General features: G+C 37.4%; 2 protein-coding genes across 7 annotated transcripts in view; both read left to right on the forward strand.

Annotated features, from left to right (window-relative positions):
- LOC110838648 (uncharacterized) overlaps nt 1-8928 on the forward strand; it is a 108279-nt gene extending 99351 nt beyond the window's left edge. The window contains 1 exon segment of the mRNA XM_022082017.2: nt 6060-8928. Within this exon segment, the coding sequence (XP_021937709.2) occupies nt 6060-7585 (1526 nt within the window). The 3' untranslated portion in view covers nt 7586-8928.
- Nucleotides 8929-10254: 1326 nt separating this feature from the next.
- The window catches only part of LOC147874972 (uncharacterized), a 36398-nt gene continuing 26613 nt past the window's right edge, over nt 10255-20039 (forward strand). The window contains exons 1-2 of one of the 6 annotated variants that reach the window (XM_087342410.1): nt 10262-11290; nt 11547-12042. In XM_087342410.1, coding sequence (XP_087198536.1) covers nt 11932-12042 — 111 coding nt within the window. In that variant the 5' untranslated portion in view covers nt 10262-11290; nt 11547-11931. Of the gene's footprint in view, nt 12043-20039 lie in introns of all 6 variants that reach the window. The other 5 variants (XM_087342412.1, XM_087342409.1, XM_087342411.1 and 2 more) reach the window with 5 other exon arrangements.

A 20039-nucleotide genomic window follows, 5' to 3' on the forward strand; every position in this document is an offset into this window, starting at 1 on the left:
TTTCCTTAAACAGCGTTAACCAGTTGATATTTGTCATGGTTCATCAACGTGATAAGACTTACTATAAAATATTAAATGGAGTGTGCAGTCAAGTAATAATAACGCAGAATTAAATGCATTGTTGTTTTTTTATCAAAATGTAGTCTCCTTATATTCAAGGTTGTGTGTTTTGTAACACAAAAGTTAATTGTCATTCAAAACTGCCTTCAGTAGACGTTTTCTTGTCAGGTTTATTTTCTTTCAATGATTTTACATCTAAATGTAAATCAAGATTTTAGCTTTGTCACAGTTGATTGAACATTATCTTCGTTTCTACTGCGTCTGGCCCAACAATTGAGACGAAAAAGAGAAAGAAAAAATTGCTACAATCAAAATCAACAATGAGATTATTTCCAGCACCGTGTGTTATGACAAGAAATAAGCGACTCAGTTTTCGTGAAATATTTTAAAAGCTTTTACCGTTTCGTAAAATCGTGAAGTAACGCTTGAATTAAAAACAGAGGAAATATAGTTTTTGTTGTCTTATGAACCATATTGGCAAGATTTTCGATACAAAATTAAAAATACTTCGAAGATTTTAAGATAAAATAAGTTGTGTAGAGCCGACTGAGAATTGCAGAAAGTGAAATTAATAACTGTGAGACACATAAGAATAAAAGTTATTTGCGCCTACAAACTGAGCTATAGGCTTTCGAAGTATTAGACGTAATTTTATTACAAGACAGTAATAATATAAGACACATACAAAGATATGACTTTGGTAGAAAGATGAAAATATTTCTCGTTCCGCGTTGCGTGCTACATGATCCGTACATACGTCACTCTTCGTTTTATCACCTTAATTATATTTTGTGTATAGTGCACATAATAAACCTCGCCATTATGAATATTTCTTAATCCTTCTGTTGCTTGGTCCAGATGTTCTTCTCAACACTCTGGTTCTTATTCTCAGACACTCGCAGTTTGTGTTCTCCGACGTATTTTTACAACAAACACACACACATATAATATCTGAAATATACTTTTCGAAAAATTATCAAAGCATGTTTATTGATATTAGTTGAAATTTAAGTGCAATAAAATACTTTATGCAAATTTATGCGAAAATTTTGATAACCTGTTTACTTGACTAGCTGATATGTTTTTTTATTATTATTGTTACTTTTAAGCCTTCCTCTCCTCCTCCCCCTCTCCCACACCCCGCGCCAAAAGGCTACCGCCCCAATACTGACACTTTGTGACCGACGGGATAACATATCTACAAGGATGAAACTAAAACCAATTGAGTAACTAGGAGCGTGTTCTGGGAATGACATAATATGATAAAAATATTCGATCCACTTGTTTATATGAATGTATGCACTGTTATCATAACCTTAAGTACGACTAAATTTTTTCTTAATATTTTAAGTGCCTCTAGTGGCCTAATTCACGATCCGCCACTGAACGTAGGTAATATTTTTATGTGCTGTGACTAACGAAAGGGCGGTCCAGTGGATTCCGAAGTCGTTAAACAGCCAACGGACTGGAAGGTAAATACGGTGTTGCATCCCATAAGTTGGCACTAAAGTTACTTGAAGTGTAATTATACGGGTTGGTTACTTTTGGAGTTGTCATAGCAACGCGAAGTATCAATATGGTCGACGTCTAGTGGCAAATACGGGAATCGACTATCCCTCTGTTTGTTGATGCGAAAGATTTTCGACGGTCCATTCGGTGACCTGGCCGCGTTCCATAAACCGAAGGCGCCTGCTTTGTAGGCAGTCGCGCGATGCACGTTCCTCGCACTTTTCATTTTTGTCTACGATATATATCGATTTGTAATAAATTCCAAACAAATTTGACTACAGCACTTATCGACACTTGATTCTTATTGGGAGGTCCTCGGTTTCATTCTTGACCCAGTTCCCCGGTTATCATGAATTATATTATGGTTTTCCTCAGTCCCTCGACGAATACTATGGTATAGTAACTTTAAATAATAAGGGTTGTATTCATTTTACGTTTTTGTAAATTCTTTGTTGTGAATCGTCTTTGTATTTGGCAGCAAACGAGAAGTCGTCGTTAAATGAAAGGAATGGTGAACTCACCAGTGGCATTGTATAAGGAGCTACTCTTTGACTGCATATGATTTATGTCTGAGGCCTTGGTGTATGGAATGCGTTTTAAATCGAGTGAACATTATCTTATAGGGCAGCGATTGTAGGGTGGACAACGCTTTCGATGGCGCGCACTTAATGAGTACTGTTATTTTAGAAGGTATTTATTGTACATAACGTAAACTGTGCAGTTAAACAAAGTCAAATAAAGAATCGATCTCTTATGTCAATTTTTCCCCCTCGTCAATAACTTTTGTCGCCAGAAAGGTTTAACAGACAGCAAAGTTTGGAAAAGTGTGAGGTATGACAGGGCTTCCTATTTCTTAAATTCAAAACTAGCAACATGACAACAGCGCAAAAGTTCTGAGTTTTCCCGTGATACACTGGAAATCGGTACTGGGAGAAGTTTTGTGAAAAAGTAGAGTAACTTTGAACTTTTTATTGGGAAGTTTCACGTGCCTAACACGGCATTTTGAAGGGTAGGAGTCAAGAGTTTCCATAGCAACATCTTTTTCTTAAACATCGCTGTGAAATTTTATTCTCTTCCAGGGTTTAAATATTCTTTTTATAATTTGTTAACTCTTTGACAAGTTCAGATACTATTACATGCAAAATGTGGGACAAGCGATTTGGATCTTAAGTTTCGAAGACCGATAAACGTATTTCTATATTAGAATTTAAAAAAAAAATCTACACAGCTGAAATTCCTGTATGGGCACCATCCAAACCCTGTTCTATCCACGTTTCTCTTTAGATATCCGTCTTCCTACGGCACATTTTAATATTATCTTGCCTTATTATTATCTTAACAATAACCGCTTCCATAGAAGTTTCTCCATCAAAATTCTACAAGTACATCGTCTTTCACATACTCGAGCTAAGTTGTCAGATATCTGTGGCCATTGTTTAATTACGTAAGATTTTGTAAAATAGAGTTGGTCGTCCCAAAATACCTTTAATTGTTCACTAGCCATATTTTCCTGGGCCCCCTGTTTTAAGACGCATTTTATAAATATTCAAATCAAAATAGCACGGCTGGCTTCAGTATTACAAACTATTCAGTGTTATGAAATTAATCTTAAAGGATGTTGGCATTACTGAAAAGTATGGCGGTTGTAAACAAAATTGGCTTTCTTCATTTTCGGAGTTACTGAATGTTAAAGCAGGTGGTATATACATTTACCACTGTGCTTTAGGTAATTAAGAATTTCTCTAAAACTTTTAAATTATCATGGATTGAACATGGCTGTGGGTCCTTTCATCAAAGTTGTTTGGAATCTGACAGAGGAATAACGTTGTTTGACCATTGCGTTATATTTTCTCTAAAGTAACTACAAAATCACTTTTACATTTTTTAACTCATCTTTGTATTTCGAAGTACACAAAAAGATAACATAGTCTGGACTAAATAATAGCCCAAGTGCCAGTTCCTGTATTTAATATGGTCCAATATTTCTTCGTCAGACCCCTGGTCCATACTGTCTTTGTTTCTATCAATTGCACTTGGTCTCATCTGCGTCTCTGAAAATATGACGCGTTGTCTCGATGTTGATTTTCTTTGTTGTGATGTCGCATGGTCGTTGCCATGGTTGCAAGGGAAGTGTCGCCTCCATCTTCAGATAAAACATATTAGTGCGCTGTTTCCTTGGTCTGCGGAACGTAGTTTTTGTCACTGCGTGTCATTTTGACGTCAGACTTCCGTCCGTCCGTCCGTAGCACGAAGCAATTTCGTCGTCCATTACGGACACGTGTGTCCCCCTTTCACTGGAACATCTGTCCAGGGGGTCGCTGGGACAGCGCACACTTTCCCGCTCCATGTTGCTTTCTGTCAGAACCCCCCCCCCCCCCAGCAGAAGGGCTGTGCTGTTAATTACCCTTTGGCGAGGATGTGTGTGCTTGGGGGTGAGGGTGGACTGAAAAATGGGAGGAGAATTGTTGGCATATGGCCTTTGATTGAATGTCACTCCGTCTCCCTTGACCCTGATCTGTGTCGGTAAAAGGAGAGTAATTAAGGTCATATTGAGGGTTTATTTGGGAATGGAAGGAAACTTCGATACGCCACAGAAATTGTATGATCGTTATAGTAATATGACGTCAGTTTTGTTCTTAGTTTGAAACTTCCGTATATTTCCTTGCTAGATCGTTTTGCATAAGCGTCAAGGAATAGACAGAGAAAGGTCTAAATATTCTCCTCGACGCTCTGTTATCAAACACTTGAATCTGTGTGGGTGTTTTTTCCTGTTAGAGTAAAAGATTAAGTTTTGCAGCTGAATTACAAACATAAACACATCGTTTAACAATGACAATATCTACTATAAAAATTCGTGATTTGTCGTCTATCAAAAAATGACGTCATCAAACAATGTTACGTTATATTTGTTTACTCGGCATTGTTGTACCAACACAACAATGCCGAGTAAACAAATGACTTGACAAATGACTTGAGTAGACACCAAACTAACCCCTTCGGGGGGGGGGGGGGGGGGGGGGGGGTTAGTTTAGTGTCTTACTCAAGATTTTAAAATGCAACCAACCCCCCGAGGAGTACCGAAAGGAGCGCTCTGCTCTAGTTTACGAAAAGTATTGACTAGGAATGGTTTAAAGTCACAAATAACGTATTTTGGGACTTTTTACATTGTTGTTCTAGAACCAGGTGTTGATTCATAAATGTTTTTCATTGTTGTCATTCTGATTGTTTCTATTAATAGCCAACCACTATAATTATTTCTAAAAAAACAGGATTTTCAAGGCTACACGATGTACTTTTTTCTCTCTTGACTGCCTTTTTTTAAAATAGCTTCTTTTTGATCACCGAGGCGTGTCATTGTAAGGTATTAGCTACACATTTTATATTTTAAGCAGCTTTTTTTGTTCCTGTGTGATGGAAATTTTCTGGCCCGACATGGCAGTCGGAAATGAGACTTTGATTAAAGGTTGCTTAAAAAATGCAAACAGTAGCGACCCGATCGAACTACGTCAGAGGATGTGATACACTCTGCTTTCGTCTGTAACAATGAAGATGACGTAGTGATTTACAGACTGCTTTGGTCAGCGACTGTCCGCTCGCCTTTAGTATAATGATATTAATCCACCGTTCCCTTCTAAGTCGTAAACTTCACAATGTGCGTCATGAATTTCTGTTACCCCTGCTATGACCAAACCTGGTTAACGTAGATGCATGGCCTTCCTGAATATAGGATTCCCGTGAGATAGATGCAGACGTAGAATCATCACTCATTATTACAGAGAATTTAATAAGTAACAGTGCTATACGTTTGTCTGGTATAGTACTTCCATGTACTGTCATTTAAGCCACGCGTGACGTCACGTTGAAGTAATTATGACCGGAAGATAACATTTATCTTGTTCACAGAACAATCGATAATTTCAGCTCGTAAATCGACTCAATTTTTCATCCAGACTGGGCAAGAAAATTGTGTAACTTCTCGAATCGCAATATTTATACTTAAATTCGATTACCGTGTGTCCTCCATTTTAAGACGAATATTTTTACATTTTAAATGTTTTTTTTAAGTCCTGGCGCATCTCGCATTTGACGGCGTCTAAGAATCGGTATAGCTTATTTTTTTCATGAAAATCTATTATTAAATCTTACAATCGACAGAATCTTAAAATTGGGGAAATATGATAATTCATTTGAGCGTTTGCCAACTAATAAAAATTTATGACACTACAAAAATATGCTCTCTAATAACAATAAGAATAACTAAAAGGTAATAAATTAAAGCAGCCACTCATGGAGCCAGTTCTGAAGGTCCTGCCTTCGAAACTTGGCTTAGATTTTACGTATATTTTTACTTATATTCTTTCTTGGTGTTCTGAGTTCTCGTTGACAGACGTCAAGACGATATGAAAAATGATTCGTCACCGCTCGATCCTAAATCTGTCATTTATAATAGTTTCATCAACGTTAAATGAGGTGTATTTACGCTGTTTCAGGTTACGGCAGTGTGGCACCGCGAACTCCCTGGGGAAAGGTCATCACCATCATTTACGCGCTAATCGGCATCCCACTGATGCTGGTGTATTTGTCCACCGTCGGCGACGTCCTAGCACGCAATTTCCGTCGTCTCTACTGCCGTGTGTGTGGTAATGGAGGCGACGCGGGCGGATGTAACGGTCGCAGTAACTCCAAGAACACTTCCGGCAAGAACAGTATGCCTGCAAGAGGTTCTTCCACGGCCGAGACTTATCTGAGCACCGGTTATACCCCGTCTTTGGCAACTAAGGCTCACAACAGCATCACTGCAGACGGCTCGGCCCTCAAGATGCACCATTATCACCCCCACGCGACGCCAGGCGCCGACCGCGGAGACGACATCCAGGCAAAATTGGATCGTACTGGCAGCGTCGTGGTCCTAGACTGCGGGGGGGAAGGTATCGGTGAATCAGCCGCGTCGTCTTCCACGGCCCTGGACCCTGGACGTAAGAGACGCCGAACGTGCGGCGCGGAACACGTCAGGATACCAATTTCTCTCTGTCTGCTTATAATCGTCGTGTACATCTGCGGTGGGGCGTTGCTTTTCAATAGACTCGAGAACTGGACTTTCCTCGAAGGCTCTTACTTCTGTTTTACGAGTTTGGGGACTATAGGATTCGGAGATTTGATACCGGGTTTGTATCACAGTTATCAGGTGCAGTACCAGACTTCAGCATCGCATTCATCGGCTGAGCAGTTGTCAGTGTTCGCTTCATCCGCGTACATCCTTGTCGGCATGGCACTCATAGCGATGTGCTTCAACCTCGTCCAGGACGAAGTGGTGATTATCGTAAGGAAGCTAGGGCATTATTTTGGTGTCGCGAGTCCCAGTACGTTCGTGTCCTCCAGCTCGAGAGGTGGAGACCTTGACGACGAGGATGTCATGATAGACGTAGTCGATGGTGAAGAGATAGCGATGGCTGTAGTGTCGTCATCCGGTGCCTCATCCTGACATAGGCCGGGTGACACGGTCCCACGAGGTGGTAGTGTTGGTGATCATGACACAGGAGTTACCAACATTCAGCAGTCTCAGAAGATCTTGAAGCCAGCGTTGATAGAGTACCCTCAGCATCATCATAGTCTGCCGAGAAGGAAAGATGGTATTGCGGCTTCATCTGCTGCAGGTTGTCCTCGGAGGAATGGTCAAAGAAGTCAGATTAGCCGTCGTAGTGGGGCAAGTTCCGACTCTGGTGAGCCTCTGGTCGAATATTTTGTGCCGCGTAGTGTCAGCGAATTTAACCTGGCCGGTGTCGTAAGCGATATCGTGATGGTTCCTCCACCTCCGTCCTCCGTCATCCGACCTTCTTCAGCAGCGTCAGTGCTAAGGACTTCTTCTAGTGGCAGGGATTCTGTCGCAGGTGGCTCCAGATCTAGGGAGAAGATGGTGACGTTCGAGGATGACCCGGTAAACCAAAGCGACGCGCAGGGTATAAACAGGAAACAATCCGTCGGGGTAGGTCAGGCTCTTGAGGACGTATTCATGTGACGAACTCCAGGAAACGTTCAGCACGACTACGGATTCTCTTCAGTCACTCCAATGGCAAACCTACGAGATGATAAACCAGGGTTTGATTCCAGACGCTGGCAACAGATGTCTCTCTGTACAGCCGCATCTAGACCAGGATCCGGTGGTGAAGCGGTCGGAGCGTGATGCTGATCACTCACTGTAATTTACTGCCGAGATTAAGAATAAATGGAGGCATACCTCCATTGCCAATAACCCTACATCTCATGTCGTGACACGTAATTAGTAAGAGGGACAATTTTACATTTATGAAGCCCCTTTCTCGTGCTGTACATTAGAAACACTTCGTTGTTAATTAAGTCTGTTTAATTAGTTGTCATTCATTAGGCCTAAGAACGTTTCTGGCTACTACTCATAAGGAAATAGTCGAGAAACTATCGGCGTGACAAGATTATCAATTAATATGCAGCCTAATTATATTGATTAAAATAATAGGCCTAAATGGTACAGTATGTGAGCCGAAACTTTAAAATTGCTGCATCCGTTTTACTTGTAACCGAAGACGAGTTTATATGCCACGCAATTTTTTTTAAGATAAATATGAATTTGGACGTTTTACAAGCAGACGTGGCTATGAACAAGAAATTTTGACGGGGAACGCCCATACGGAAGGACAAAAATCTATGCTCACTTCTGTTTCTGAAAGCTGGTAACATCTTCTAAACGAAAGGAAACATTTTGAAGACGTCTTTGACAAAGCTGGTTAATGTGTTAATATCCCCTGTAATTCAAATTTCAACCAAACGTCACAGCCGAGTAGTTAGTACTCCTTTTTCGGGAGCTCCCGCTACCCTGATTGACATTTTCCTTGGTATTCCTCAGTCCCTCAAATTAAATGCTGGGATAGTATCTTAAAATATTCCACAACCGCTTCCTTCCATATCCATTCCATTTCATTAATTACTCTGCAATTTGATGCTGTATAGCGTCTGATCTGCTGACAGCATCGTTAAATAAACCGTAATACATACATTCACAATTCATTTGTCGTTCTTTATTATGAGCATTTTGATAATTTGAATATTTAGCAGAAAAAAATACGTGATTTTTAATGATAACCGTTAAAAGACATTTCTTCTGAACATCAAACGAGTTCGAATACCACCGATAAAATATTAAATAAAACATTATTTCCATCACACACCATCTATAAAGGATTATTTCCTAACTATATTCTAAATAGCCTAATTCTTATATAATTCTGTTTCTGCTTTGGGTAGAATTTAAATGCTGTTTTACTGTTGTTAATCGCTGAAGTCAAATTTCATTAAAAACCGACAAAATTAATCATGAGATGGTAAAGTTGCGTCATATTGTGATATAATAAATATATATTTTAAATCTTGTCCGTCTAATCACAATAAATTCTTATTAAATATTAAAATATTACAATAATTAACATTTTAAAATATTTAATATTTAAAATATCAAATGATGTTCTTTATCGAAATATTCGATTTACATTAGACCATCAAAATTAATCATATATGTGAACAGGGAGTGTGCGTAGTAGTTTCATGACGCATAAAAAAAAGTTCATTTCCCTGTTTATAATGTTATATGATTTCCAAGTCGGCAAATTTTTTGAAAACTTTTAAAAAGTTTATTCTTTGAAACTAAAATTTATATCCCCATTGCAGTTACTGGACATTCGATTTTTGGTACATTGAAGTCAATCTTGTAGGATCAGGTGGGTCCGCGGTGTGAAAGCGTCTCATCTCCGTTCTGAATGCGAAAAATGTTAACTTGTGGCAAATAGCCCCAGAAACACCCAATCACTTTCCTTATCCTTTCCTACGGCCTAGGTGAACGGAGGTCGCTGGAGTAATATGAACGCACTGTTACCAATGTTTTGCGATAAATTTTCCTAACACCTGGCAAACGGAACTTATTTTTGAAATGCACCTCAAATGTTAAAATAAGATGTTAAAGGTTAGTTACGACACCAACATTTGTCAGCATTGGAGTGTGCAATATTGTATTTATTTACAGATATTTTAATAAAAAGGGTTTGTATCTATATATTATTAAGACCTACAGTGAGACTAGCCATTATTTTATGTCTGCATCAAATTATGATAATACAGTCATGCGAAATGTCAATATAAGTAAATATTTAGTTAATAGTTCTGTGATGAAAAATGGTGGTATTCTTTGGTATGATTTGTTTTACAAATAATGTATTGGTAATAAGTGCTATTTTATCACGCGAGTGAGAGCAGTAACTTTTATTTTAAAAAAACAATTCTGTTAATGTTGTTCATTGGATTTTCTATGAAAGAATATTATTTGTATTTATCTTTATATCAGTGTTGTCCATATCCAAAGAAAACTAACTTAGAGAGTAATGAAGTTATATGATGAGAGTTCTAATGCCAGTTGAAAAGTGTCATTCAGTTGACTGAGGGAGAACAACAGAGCAAATTCTTGAGGTATCTTGAACTTTGTAGTGTTATAAACAGCCTACCCACACTAAAGAACACGAAATTATTTTTCGACATTTCACGTTGTTGTACCTTTAAGGTAAACTGGAATCCAGAAATGTGTAAAATGATTTTATTTGATTAAAAATTGAAGATATAAATTATTCATATCGTTCATGTGAAAGTATTTTAAGATATTATTTAAACTGTTAAAATTTCAGGCTGTCAGTACTTCTATGAGAATGGCTAGTTCTATTTTTAACACTTCGTTTAGCAGACTAGTAATTGGGTCTTTTTGAATAGGGTTGGCATTGATTGTAGGAATATTTCGTGTTGTGATGTGGTGTGGCTGCCATGCGTGTGAGATCGAAAAATGTATATGGCTCAATTGTTTGGAAATTATTATATCTCAGTGCATATTGTTTTTAAGTGCTGTTGTGTTTGTTATATTTTAGTTTTTAGCAAGATGCCTAAGTTCAATAATTGAGTTTGAAGAACGGAAAGATTTTAAGAGAAAGAAAACTAGGTTGTGTGATTCAGATTTTGAAGTGAGGTTAGAAGTGCAAACTTCCAGGCTGGACGAAGATAATTACAGTTCTACGTGTAAAAAACTACAACACAATGAAAGTAAGTGCTATAGATTATGATGAATAGATTGTTGATACATTATTCTGAGAATGGAATAATGAATATTTCATTATCAAATGTGCTTCAGAGTAGTGTGCTATGTTAAAGAATGGGTGTTATGATGTTGTTCTTATGGGTTTTGACGCCATATAGACTGGCCGGTAGATGCTGCCTTTTCGGAGGACCATACTGTATCCATCTTCAGGGTTGAATTTGTGATGCTGGAGCTGGATTGACCAGTGTACACATTGCCAAAATCAAGAACTACATCATAATGATCCTCATTGCTGTGAAAACCTCATGTCTGAAAAAAATGGTTGTTATAGATGAAAATAAAGCAACACTTTGAACTGGCAGTAGCAATGTAAATTTTCTGTGTATTGTGCATTATCTCTAATTCAAGTTCAGTGCAAATACAAGTGATCTACATGCAGTAGGTGAAGTTTCTGTTGGCAGTACAATATTAGAGAGAAACATGGGAGATACTGAGGAGGAGACTATAAAGAAAATAAAAACTGGCTTAACCGAACTGTGGCACTGGATGCTACCTGCTAAGAAATATGAGATACATCTCTGAATGGAATTATCACAGCCCTTAGTGGTGACACTGCTAAAGGTATACACATGGCTCAATTTTATGCACCCATATAAATTGAAAGGTTAACACAGAACGTTCTGATACAAACCGCAGTGGAGTAAGCATTAGTGTCGAGGTTTCTGGTGTGAATGAAATTTTTCAGTGTTCTGTCCAGTGGTGTAATGTGAGGTATATTGGCTTCCTAGATGAAGGCTATTCAAACGCCTTCAGTGGTGTGGAACAATTTATATCATATTTTAACGATAGGGAAATTGAATGTGTATGCCATTTTTAGAAGCCAACGGGCATTTGTGGCTGTCAAATGAAACTTTCCACTAAGAGGGATTTGCCGAGTGATGGAAGATTCACAGAAGGAAAAAAACACAGTAAATGAAACAGTTGATAGAGTACCAGAAATTATGGTCCTGCTGTTGGATAAAATGCAAATACCACTGAAGGAATCAGGATATCTCTGTGGCCATTATTTCCCCATGCTGCCTACTTCACAACACATCTTTCCGCACGCTGTGATGAAAATGTTTATGCCAATTTTACAGAATTTGACCAATTGAAGTAAACTCCACAATCAGGCACAAGATCCAATTGAGAGCGAATCATTCGTTCCAAAAGATTGTGGTTATGTTCGCTCTGGTGTGTGTGCTGTAACATGACATGTTACAATGGTTGAACACAACGCAGCAAAGTGTTTGGAAGAAAAAGGAATTCTGAAAGGATGGAAAAGGAAGAGGAGAAGAAAGAAGTACAAGAGAGGAAGAAGTGGAAAAAAGATTGTAAGTACCTGACAATTGTTCATATGATGCTGGAATGTAATGAGATGTCTGATTTCTCATTGAAGATTGATTTCTGTACATTAATTCTTTCTGGAACTGAGAGGAACATTTTCCTAGCTTGTAATTGACAGAGAAACTAGGAAATTGTCTGAATTGTTTTTTTTTACTGATAGACCACGCATTTTAACATGGTATTTTGAACATACCTTGGAGTTAAAGAATTTTGGGAGGTAAAATACAAGTGGAAATTTAATAAATATATTACAATATTCAAGAAAACTGTACCTGAAATTAAAATTATACAAATTCAGTTTCACCGTGTAATCGTAAGGATAAAAGATGTTACTAGATGCTGGGAATTGTCTGTAGCCAATAGAATCAGAGAAAATATTCCATACATTTAATTAATGAAACAGTTTAATGTTAGGGGATTACAGCAGATTGAATTAATTTTGTTTGCAGTATAAATTCATAAGAGGACAAAGAACTTAAAGGTTTGGTACATCCTGAGAAAGATAATGCACACACTTTTTGTGTTAACATATATTTTAATACAAATTAATAATAATTTCTGCCCTTTATTCTGATGGATCATCTGAGAGTATTTAGTTTTCTTTTTGATTCTTTGTTTCTTGTAAATAGTCTCACTTATGTCACAGAAGGTAGCTCGTGTGACATTTCATTTTGAGTTAGGCAGTCTTGTAAAATGCCACATTGTAACAAAGGAAAGTCAAGTTTCAGAAAGTGAAATAATTTGAAACAGAGACCATCAGTGTGAACAGTTATTATGAATTATTGCTTGCCAGCTCTGAAAATAACCTTTGTCCAAACCCCACGCATCATCGTGAATGTGAGACGGAACCAGCTTCCGAGTTTTAAATTTTTCTGAGCCTTCTAATTTTGGATTGTGGACAACAATGAATTTATTTATGTCTTATGTGTACACTGTACACTGTACAGCATTGTTTAAAATGGTTATCCATTTTGAATATCCACATTTCTTTTTGTGTATTGTGAAGTGTGTGACATGATTTACATTGTTATGCTTCTAATTTAAGCGCTTAGATGACTAAGAATACAGCTGATTGTGAAACCGATTGAAGTTGCTAATAGTGACGCAGTGAATGTAATTTAAGTTCAGTATCATTCCAGTAAACAACTATAAAAGACAAAGACCATGAAAAAGATGGTGAAATCACAGGACAAACTGATTTTATTAGAATATCTGATAAAATGGACTGGTGGAAAACTCAACAAGGCATGTCTTATAGCTGATAAAACATTAAAATTTTTGTTAAAATATATTGATGATGATGATGATGATAAAGATAATTGTTGCCATAATTTTGGTATATAATTATTGTACAAAAATATTTATATAATAATATGGGGTAAGAGGTTGGAAGAGGAAAAATTACCCCTTTCCATATATTTAGTTTAATTTCATGTTCATGTTACTTGTTTATCAACAGATATACATGAAATATGTATAAATTATTGATCAGGACTCAGTCAGTTTTATAATTTATGTATATATTTACATCATTTTCACGCTGTTCACTGTTTCTCCTACTCTTCATATCCGTTTAAGGACACAGAATTTACAATAAATTTCCAGCCAGATAATGAATTTTCACCATGCATTACTTGACAGCGTCAGTTTCATTGTATGAAAAATGTTATAAACTTCAATTCAATTACCTGGATTTATGGAAATGAAATCCACCTGCTCCAGGTTTGAACGCCTCGAACACGGCTCGTACAAATAATCCACGCAGATTAATATTTGGCAGCGTGTTCACTCTTTAATGAAATTATATTCATCTCTGTCTCTAAATATGTTGATTTTCCCATTTTAATTAGCAGCATATAGCATATTAGCAGCCAAAAAATTATATTCTCTGTAATTAAGTTATACAGAAATATGGATCTATGCACTTTTTAATATATATAAATTTTTAAGTATATTGGATACTGTATTTAATTTTGAATGATAATTTAAGGAGACGTATCTGTTTTTTCTATTAATTTCAATGTTTTACCTTCGTGAATATGAATTTTATGAGATAATAGATATTTACATAAGCAAGCTAATATTCGCTCAGCTGGCCAAGAAATTATCCATTCTGTAACCCATTAATTTATGTTCGCAAGACAAGAACCAGAGCCACATGAATCCAGTTAACAGCCTCATATTTTATTCTTTAATGTACATTTTAATATTATCCTCCCACTCACACCAAGGTTCAGGTTTCCCAACTACAATTTTGTATGCATTTCTTATAACTCCCGTGCGTAATAAACGTCGATCTACTTTGTGTTTATCAACGATATTTAGGTATTTTTCTTAAAATTTGTTGTCATAATCGAACTCGGAAATTTCAGTGTGACAAATACGTTACTTAACACTTGTATTTATGACACTTTTCAAATTAATTTCTTGACCCTTTAAAGCCCAGTGGTAGCTGAATGTGCCACCTGCTTCAACAAGAAGTAACTCTTCATTTTGTATTTATGTGTTTCGTGTGATTATCACAATAAACAGCGATTATTTCCTTAAACAGAGTTAACTAGTTGACATTTGTAATGGTGAAGAGTTGTGTTTTCTTCGCGGTACGGACTGAATTCTTAAATCTAATTTATACGAGCTTCGGTTTCAAAGGGGTTATTTACCATAATAATTTATTAAACAAGGTTAACCAGTTGATCTTTGTAATGCTGAAAAGCTGTGTTTTCTTCGCGGTACGGAATGAATTTTAAATGTTAATCAGACGAACTATGATTCTCACTATAAACAGCGATTATTTCCTTAAACTGCGTTAACCAGGTGATCTTTGTAATGGTGAATAGTTGTGTTTTCTTCGCGGTACGGACTGAATTATTAAATATTAATCAGACGACCTATGATTCTCAGAATAAACAGCGATTATTTCTTAAACAGCGTTAACCAGTTGATCTTTGTAATGGTGAATAGTTTTGTTTTCTTCGCGGTACGGACTGAATTATTAAATATTAATCAGACGAACTATGATTCTCACAATAAACAGCGATTATTTCTTAAACTGCGTTAATCAGTTGACATTTGTAATGGTGAAGAGTTGTGTTTTCTTCGCGGTACGGTTACGTAAAAGATGAAAATATATTGCTTACATTTTCATTTTAGTAACAATGATTTCTGAAGCCTCACTCTGGATATTGCTTTTTATTAGGTTTTCTTCGAAAGCAGAAGATATTGAATTTATATTACAGTGTGACGAGTAAAATATTTGCACAGAATTTTCTGCACAGCGCAGCCACGAAGCGAACTAGGGTCCGCCCGATTTGACGGAACGAACGAAAAAAAAAAGATTTGTCTAAACACAGGCGACGCATAATTAGGATTTATCTAGATCAGTTATATAATTTGCGATATGACCTCCCTATTATGCATTAATTATACGCACATCGTGAAAAAATATATAATCCACTGTGTTATGAGTTGTTCACATGCCAGAATATGTAGTGTGTAGTTCTAAAAGCTACGTTTTCTCACCTACAAGCTCGTCTGTCTCGAGGGGGCAGTTCCGAGTTTCAGCTGAACACAAATACTCCATTAAAAAGTTCTTGCATGTCCCGAGTCTTGTGGCATTGTTACACGTACGTCGGCTTTAGCACTTTGGAGTTTTGCTCGCAGTTGTAATTTACAAGATGCCAGACAGATTTGAGAATGAGAAGTTCCAGAATCGGCACTGAAGTTTTAACTTCCAGTTTATGGAACAACTTAATACCGGGATAGATACTGACCGACGTTTCAGAGGCTCACTGTGTTACTGCTTCAGAGAGTTTTCAGTGTAATGGAGCTGCAGATTAAATTATTTACTATACATTTCCGATGCACATGTGATTGAAATCATAATTTAGAAGCTTTTTGGCCGTCACATCGCTGTTGAGCTTGTATGTCTACACATTTTCATTTAATCATGTACTTTTATGAAACGTGTTTTAACCCTTTAAAGCTTATCGGTAACTATGTGTACCAGCTGTTTAAACAATCAACAACCCTCAGTCTATATTTGTTTTCGTATGATTCTCAGTGTAAAAAGGGATTATTTCCTTAAACATCGTTAACCAGTTTATCGGTGTAATGGTGAAGAGTTGTGTTTTCTTCGCGGTACGGACTGAATTCTTAAATGTTATTTAGACCTGCGTATTCAAGCAAATGCTGAGATGATTCCCAAGTTCCAAGTTGCCACTGCAAGCTTCTCATGCAGCCCTCCCAACTTAAATTAATCAAAATTTACCACCCCTTAACGCCGTCAAAATTTACCCCCCCCCCCTCCCCATCAGTAGGAACTTCTAAATTATGTACTAAACTTCCAAATTAATAGCCTCAGCTTTCGCTAATTCAAAATTTCAAAATTCCGTCTTTTATGCCAATCATCACACTAACGTCTTCACTCTTACTTTATCCTTAAGAGAAGGACGAGCGGGCATTGCCTGGGGACCTTCTAGCTATAAGATGCTCTTTCTCCCCCCCAGATATCGAAGTGTCTCTCACTTCTCCCCCACCAATTTCCTCTTTCTCTCTCTCTCTCTTAGGGTTTTCGTATTTATCTGGCGGACTGCCGGCTAGAAGTCAGTACGCAATCCGGGAGGTCCTGGGACTAACCGCCTCGACAAAGGTTTTTTCTTGGTTTTACTCTGTGTTTAAACAAATGCTGACATTGCCACTGCGTGGTTCTCATGGCGAACGTGCCGTAATTGTAAGGCCTGCTCCAGTGAGAATGAACTTGCGAACCTTTCCACTCGGATACTTCATTCAGGGTCCGCCATTCTCATCAGGAAAACTGCTTCTCTGTTTGGCTTCATCATTGTGTTCTGTGCGCGTATGTGTTGAAACTGCCGCGTGCCACATCGTGTTTTCAAGCCCATTTCCCGTTTAATGACTAGTCCTTGTATGTACCAAGTCCCCGCCCTATAAATATGCACTACTGTCTAATCACTCGCCTCTCTCTCTCAGTGACAATTCTCCAGGGACTTATGCCACTGTTTAATTCATTATTTAAGCATTGTATTGGGCGTTGTTCATTGTCTGAGGTATGCCTGACTTTCACGATTAAACGTCCTGTTTTGTACTAGTGAGGATCTGAGTTCATATTTCGGCCCGAAACCTGCCGTCTTCGCTGAGGGTTTTTCGTAGTTATTTACAGTCTGTTCAGAAAAATTCCGTGTAGGCCACGGCATCGTCCTTCAGACGCCAAGATCAAGTTTCACATCCATACAAAACAGCTGGCTAAGATACTGTCTTGATATCCTGATCATACATCTTGCAAACAGCTACTTTATTAAGTGTGAAGTGAGGATCAGTCCGATTAGGCAGTTCAGGATGTCCCATGCGATGTTGATAACTCAGAATTGCTGTAGGTAGAAGAGACGATAGAATATCCGTCCCACGGTTCTGTGTTGGCTGTATATAATTCTATTTGAATAAACTCTTTGAGGGTCCAACGAGCCACGAAATGGCCTTTTAGATCCAACTCTCTCTACCTTCTGCATGTTCCCAACTGCTGGCTGCCACGATATCGAAAACATCTCTTTGACACGACAGATTTGCAGACGAGGCTGATTCAAAATTAAATCTTCAGGATAAATGGTCTCCTTTTGCTTCACTTACTAAGGACGAAGTGAACATTAACTTTATTTGTTAGAGACTGTCAGTTATGAGAAAAAGCGAGTTATCTGCCTGCCGCTACAGTCATGTATGAATCCCGAATAATATTTAAGAATTCAGCCCGTACCGCGAAGAAAACACAACTCTTCACCATTACAAACATCAAGTGGTTAACGCAGTTTAAGGAAATAATCGCTGTTTATAGTGAGAATCATAGTTCGTCTGATTAACATTTAAAATTCATTCCGTACCGCGAAGAAAACACAGCTTTTCAGCATTACAAAGATCAACTGGTTAACCTTGTTTAATAAATTATTATGGTAAATAACCCCTTTGAAACCGAAGCTCGTATAAATTAGATTTTAAGAATTCAGCCCGTACCGCGAAGAAAACACAACTCTTCAACATTACAAACATCAAGTGGTTAACGCAGTTTAAGGAAATAATCGCTGTTTATAGTGAGAATCATAGTTCGTCTGATTAACATTTAAAATTCATTCCGTACCGCGAAGAAAACACAGCTTTTCAGCATTACAAAGATCAACTGGTTAACCTTGTTTAATAAATTATTATGGTAAATAACCCCTTTGAAACCGAAGCTCGTATAAATTAAATTTTAAGAATTCAGCCCGTACCGCGAAGAAAACACAACTCTTCAACATTACAAACATCAAGTGGTTAACGCAGTTTAAGGAAATAATCGCTGTTTATAGTGAGAATCATAGTTCGTCTGATTAACATTTAAAATTCATTCCGTACCGCGAAGAAAATACAGCTTTTCAGCATTACAAAGATCAACTGGTTAACCTTGTTTAATAAATTATTATGGTAAATAACCCCTTTGAAACCGAAGCTCGTATAAATTAGATTTAAGAATTCAGTCCGTACCGCGAAGAAAACACAACTCTTCACCGTTACAAAGATCAACTGGTTAATGCTGTTTAAGGAAATAATCGCTGTTTACACCGAGAATCGTACGTAATGCATGCATACATTCTGTGAACAAAATGTAGTATTACTGATTTTTGAATCAGGTGGTAAATATAATTACCACTGGACTTTTAAAGGGTGAGTGCGTGTGAGGAAGGACTGCTTAAACATTCGTCTGCAGACTAAGAAATGAAACTGTGAAAAATAATTAATGTGGAAGTGTCAGATGAAATCTGCCTGAAGACGCCTTTACATATTTCACTGAATCTGTTTGTTGTTTCGCTCGACTCTACGTAGGATAGAATTCGAAGAAAGATGACAGAAGACGACGTTTGAAAAGCGTAAAGAACTTCGTCTAAATGTGAAATAAAGGACTGTTTTATCTTCTTCAAAGACACGTGTCTTAAGGATTTATGACCTTAATCATTCCGCCTTTGATTTTGAAACTGTAAGTTCCCCTTGAATCATTAGGGAACAATGTAATATTAATAATGATGATGACGAAAGACTGGGGCCCATGTTTGGCTTTAAGTGTCGTCAGGGAAACGGAGCTAACACGGACAAAATAATGAAGGTAAGTGCGCAGATTTATGAAAGTTGGTTTGCTTTGTAAATGTCAGTCCATTACTCTGACGGAGTATCAAGAATCAAAGTACAGGAATGTGATTATGTAACAAAACAGCTCTATATAGCAAGATAAAACTAATTACTAACAAGTGAAGGCATTTACAGTTTTCTTTCTTTTATGCTGGAAACAGTATTTACATGATTTATCGCCTTGTTTGTTAATTGCAGACTTATAATTAACTTAAATTGGTGTCTAATTGTAATTCATTCTGTATGTATGTGGAAGTTTCATAGTCTCAAGTTCCGTGAAAAGGTGGAACATCATTACAGATGGTATTTTTTGAACGGGGTAGCTTAGTAAAATATATGACCGTTTGTAATATGTACCTCCATGTACGTTCAGTTTATGTATTGAAGTTAAATATAAATATCACGCCGTGAAGTCAAAGTCGGACTTGTTTCTGATGACCATCGAGTCTCCAGTACCTCACAGCCATCGCAGTAGAAACGTAGAAGTCTCTTTTGTTCGTCGTATTGCAGAAAAAGAAGTATGAGATCAGACGAACTGAATTCTTCCAGTCAATTTAGCACCTCGTTTCGTTATGGGAAACAGATCTGAGTACGTGGTAGGCCAGCGTCTTTCTGTCTGTCTGTACGGCATACGTAAACATAAAAAGTGATGAGTTGCGATTTTAACTTACTGGGTTAGACTTATTTAATGACCGTTCACCTACTGCAGAAGATGATGATAGAGGAGGAGAAAACTGCGAAAATCTTTTTTCAAGAATGTATCCCTGAATTAAAATGAAGAAATAAAAATGAATATCATGACTATGCTGGCTTAGGTCTT

The sequence above is a fragment of the Zootermopsis nevadensis genome, unplaced genomic scaffold (assembly GCF_977971745.1).
Source record: "Zootermopsis nevadensis isolate Lab colony 2312 unplaced genomic scaffold, Znev_1.0 Znev_ptg000003l, whole genome shotgun sequence".
NCBI classification, from domain to species: Eukaryota; Metazoa; Arthropoda; class Insecta; order Blattodea; family Termopsidae; genus Zootermopsis; species Zootermopsis nevadensis.